General features: G+C 47.7%; 1 protein-coding gene across 1 annotated transcript in view; it reads right to left on the minus strand.

Moving 5' to 3' along the window:
- Nucleotides 1–5305, minus strand: part of T265_11922 (hypothetical protein) — a gene marked incomplete at both ends in the record, with an annotated part of 46315 nt that overhangs the window by 34116 nt on the left and 6894 nt on the right. The window contains 2 exons of the mRNA XM_009178747.1: nt 818–984; nt 3764–3924. Of these exons, the coding sequence (XP_009177011.1) occupies nt 818–984; nt 3764–3924 (328 nt within the window). The remainder of the gene's footprint in view (nt 1–817; nt 985–3763; nt 3925–5305) is intronic.

Genomic DNA, 5305 nt, shown 5'->3' on the forward strand with positions numbered 1-5305 from the left:
GCGGGGTCTCGCTGCTCTTGGTCTGGCTGCTCCCCTTTGGCCTTCCTGGCATGGTTGTACCTTGTGGAACGAAGTTCCAGCCAGTGTAGCCCGCGGGATCATTGCAGCACTCAAGCCCGACCGCCACGTCAAGGTGGCAGCTTTAGGTCGGGCTTGTTCCATATTGCGAAATTTAAAGGCTGCCAGAGCAAACGACCGTCAGGGCCCGAAAAGTCTACGGTCGTGAAATCAGAATTAAGCAGAATTAAAGCAACACCAAAAGGCGGTTAACGGGTGCATCGGTAGATGACATCGCAACGGCCCATGCAGTCGTGAAGTCCAATATACTGGAGTATTGCCACACAACTGGGGGTCCACAGTTTAAGCACGTGGCTAAACAAGTCAGTAGTAGGTGGGGTTTAACTCTTAAGGGAACCTCGATCTGCAGGACCGGGAAACCGTATTAATCGGACAACTACTCACTGGTATTCGAGTACACTACCCAGTACAGTTCAGTGAGCTGAGAAAGTGCATGAACCATCACACTGAGGCGAGGTTCTGTCATTCTGTGACCTTGTGAACCATCCCTGAGTTTGCGGCCAAATTATGGAAGCCCGGTGAACAGTTCAACGGCCATCTACACAGACGAAGCTACCAATATATCCGCTTACTTAGTNATATATATATATATATATATATATATACGTATGTACACCAACATACATACAGAAAACGACTGCATCTGAAAGTATACGTATAGACAAACCTGCGCACGGGAGCTATACTTGCTGATTAATTAGGGGACAAATTTTTGTAGGATGTCTTGCGTTAGGCTTACCTTTTCTGAAAGCCATTGTTTCAGTGCGATAATGGTCAATGCACCAGGATTATCATTGTCGCGGTCACCTGGTTGTCGTGTCTGCTCTCCGTCTAAATTAGACGAGTGGTCTACATCTCCGTCGTTCACAGGTTTTCCGTTCGTATTGGCTGACGCCTCTTGGTTTTCTGTGAAGTAAAAGTGAAAGCAGATAAACAATGTATGAATGAAGTGTGCTGTGGAGAAACCAGAATTTCACGGCGCGGCAAGCGCTAGCACAGTCAAGACTCGCACATCGTCATACTGGGTCAGATGTGAAAGTCGGTGACAAAAATGAACACAAAACCCCATGTACAACGCATAGAAGTGTCGTAAGGAGGTAGAGAGCCTGAAATAGCCCCCAAACACAAGTCACTGGTTGTGACGCAGTCCGATGACAGCCTTGAAAGACTGAGGGCAGCAGATCCCTCGATACGAGGTTATCATCGATTGGTGGAGCAACAAACTGACATCATATAGGGCTCACCTAGTAACCATCAGCACCATACTTCTGCTTCTTTTCATTTTACAATACGCCCATCCGAAACTATGCTTAGGTCTATCACAGTTGCTTGTTGCGCCCGAACAGCGATTAGGTCAGGCTTGACGAGATGGTGTGATCCAGGTGCCGGAGATGTTTCGTTAGTGCCCTTGCAACCCAATTATGATGAGTACATCTGGGACCATGCGTGATCCAACAGACCCAGAAGAGAAACCAGTCACGGCGCGGCAAGCGCTAGCACAGTCAAGACTCGCACATCGTCATACTGGGTCAGATGTGAAAGTCGGTGACAAAAATGAACACAAAACCCCATGTACAACGCATAGAAGTGTCGTAAGGAGGTAGAGAGCCTGAAATAGCCCCCAAACACAAGTCACTGGTTGTGACGCAGTCCGATGACAGCCTTGAAAGACTGAGGGCAGCAGATCCCTCGATACGAGGTTATCATCGATTGGTGGAGCAACAAACTGACATCATATAGGGCTCACCTAGTAACCATCAGCACCATACTTCTGCTTCTTTTCATTTTACAATACGCCCATCCGAAACTATGCTTAGGTCTATCACAGTTGCTTGTTGCGCCCGAACAGCGATTAGGTCAGGCTTGACGAGATGGTGTGATCCAGGTGCCGGAGATGTTTCGTTAGTGCCCTTGCAACCCAATTATGATGAGTACATCTGGGACCATGCGTGATCCAACAGACCCAGAAAGTGGGGAAATGTGGGATGTACAGCCGAGCCTTTGTTGTGATAACATTTTTGGTAATGCCTTTGATGCACGAGTGCCACTGGGCGATTGGACCATTTCTACCAGCGCTATTAATCATTGATGAGTTGACTCCCGATGTATCTATTCAGGGTGGTGGCAGTTGTCAACTCAACTCAATTTACTGGTTAGTGTTTTCCTATTTCGTTGCCAGGTCATACACTGTTGTTATGTACTCACAACGTTCACTCAGCACAGCACTGGGCGAAAACGGCTCTGCGAAGCAGACGGTCTCCTGGCATGCATAGTGCACGTTTTAACCAGCGCAGCCTATGAAACGTGAGTAATTCACCTATCGCGGGAGAGTTCTTTCTTCCTGGGACCATCTGGCGTACCTCAACATTGCTAATCCGATGTTCCCACCAAACCTGACTAATGTTTTGGAGACACCGATGGTCAAACACTGAGATCTTTCTTATACCCTCCGCGCGCAGAGGCCACGTCGCTGATCCATAAAGCGGTATGGATCGCACTGCCGTATTGTGAACTCTGTCCTTGGCAGACAAACTGATGTCACGCTGGCGCCTTATGTACCGGAGGTGGCAAAAGCTATCCCGGTTTTCCCGACCCGAGAAGTAATTCCCAACCAGTCCACGAAAGTGATACAACTTCCCAGGTAAACAAATTTATCTACTATGTCGATTGGCCCGCCTGCATGCATGAGAGGTGGGTTTGATCCCACCCAGTCTTGTACATGGGGAAGAGATGGCTAAGTGGTTAGAGAGCGACCGGAAGGTCCGTGGTTCGAACCCGTCATGTACCTCTCGACTTCCCCTTTCTAGGCTTCGGCAACTTGGTAGCATCCCAGCCCTTGTGCTTCCTCTGGGTGGCATGGCAGCTTGGCACCGAAAGGAAATCACATCTGAACGATATGACACAATAAGAGTCCCAGCGGGGTTTGAGACGAACAGCTGGACGAAGGTAGAGTATAGATGTCCAATGTAGTAAAAGTGCCCCAAGCTGCAGCGGCGCTATAGGAAAGCCGGTATAACCTACTCGTTCGATCGTCGTTCGGCTGTGACATCGTTCCGGTGCCCAACTGCTATGCCACCCGAAGGTAGCACGAGTGCTGGAATATTGTCAGGTTAGCCAAGCCTAGACAGGTAGTTGAAATGCCGCGGCTGAGTTGGAACAACGGAACTTTCGGTTAGTAAGTTCGCACCTTAACAACGCAGCTATCTTGATCGGATATTCAGAAGTTCGTAGCGAGAAGCACGATGATGACAAAACGTTGCCGAGCAATAAATCTACCAATTGTTACCAAACTTTTCCGAAAACGAAAACTGTCGTAAGTTCAAACACTACGGTCGAATCTTGTGTTTCGGAAAACTGAATGAGTTGCTCAAGGGCTTGTTGGTTGGAAGCAACAAGACGTTAAAGAGGTAAGGTAAGAAGCAAAGGTAAGAAGCAAAATCGAGCAGTTACTCATTTTGACTGGTTATGCAAGCCTACATCACCTACGTCACCTTGAAGACCTTATGAGAGCAAATAAACACCACAGCAAACATGAGGTTATTCAACTACACAACTAGTATGCGCATCTTTCAAAGAAGGAATTAGTGCACCCAGGACTCTGCAAGATTGGAAGGCGCACAAGAATTGGGCTTGTAAGCAAACATACAGAATGATTAAATAATGACCCCATATTACCAAGACTCACCTTTGCAAACTTTTGGGAGACCACAAAGCTCTAGCAGGGCACCAGCCACCATACGTGAAGTAACATAATCCCGCTGATTCGCCTCGGAAGCAGCATTCTTCGCTGCCCGAGCCCGCGCTCTGGCGTCTTTTTCTTCTTTTTTCTCCTTCAAATAGTCTTCTCTGGAAACGACGAAAACAAAATCCAGAGTGATGATGCATCATCAAATGCCGACAATATAATGTTCCCTATGGAAAGCACGTCGTTTTTGGAATATTCCATACTTCTCTCGTAACAGGCGGAAAAGCTATATACAAAGGACTGCTTAACCTCCTGTGCACTCTTCTTCTACCAGGTGACAGAAATCATTATAAAGAACGCTAGTAATCGTATTTACTCGCCTCACGAAGCAGCTCCTCAAAGGATCAAACGCTACAGCATGAACAGAAATCTAATTCCAGGTGCGAAATCGGATTAAAAATCCAAACATGTCGAATGAACCGCCCGGTGTCACGAGACTTTAATGCTCCAGTATTTGGTTAGAAACCTCCGTGTACAAACTCACCTTTCACTCGACATCCGATTAATCAATGCAGCATTAGATAACATGTGGATGCCAACCAGAATAGGCCAAGAAAATATCCCGGGCATAGTGATGAAGTCATATGCTGACATTATGGTCAACTAACCGGTTCGACCGACTCTGGGATGGTGATCGTCACATTGAAGTTTGAATGGCTGTATGGGTCAATGGCCTTTTTGTTCCACACAACAGACAAGAAACATCAAACACGCCAATGGAGCCTGATTCTCATCCTCGGACTTCTCGATAACTATAAACAGAGGGGACATGTAGTCCGTCGAATCGGCCACCTGGTACGTGGCCTGTGTACCGCGCTTAAATGATCACCAAAAGAACGTCCACAAAGGTACCCTTAAGGAAGACAGGGTGGCACTTGTGGTGTCAGTTCATCTCTAGGGCTTGGGGACTCATACGATGAATGTGAAATAGTTGGTCGTTGGCTTGTTCGCTGAGCTGGGCAATTTGATTGCAAACGTTTCATCACCAATCGAGGTGACATCATCAGTGCGTTATTGGGGAGCGTAGTTGTGCGTAGCGCCGTACAACCATGACTTATTTGAAAGCCTTATCGTAAAGAAAAGAATGGTGGACGGGGAAGGGACTTAGTGATAGATTAACACAATCATTCCAAGGTGCCTACACCTCCAGACATTCACTCAGGCGATCTGGGTAGAAACTGACAACAAGAACGCCACTGACATCGGTTGACAGCCATATCTTGTACGGTCTTCAACCAGGCACAGTGAGGATCACGCGGTCCCCATCCTGGAAGGCGAGTAGCACCGACAGCACCCAAGCGTTTCGTGATCTCCTTCATACTCCTCTGCCAAGTCAAGGGTTGGCCACCCGTCTGTTTACGCCACTCTGAACTGGGCATGGAGAACAGCACTCACTTCGGCAAACGATGGTTCGGCATACGCAACACACGTTCCAAACAACGCAGCTTCTGGTGCTGGACACATTCTTCAATGGAAGAACCC

The sequence above is a fragment of the Opisthorchis viverrini genome, assembly GCF_000715545.1.
Source record: "Opisthorchis viverrini unplaced genomic scaffold opera_v5_645, whole genome shotgun sequence".
In the NCBI taxonomy this organism is placed as follows: domain Eukaryota; kingdom Metazoa; phylum Platyhelminthes; class Trematoda; order Opisthorchiida; family Opisthorchiidae; genus Opisthorchis; species Opisthorchis viverrini.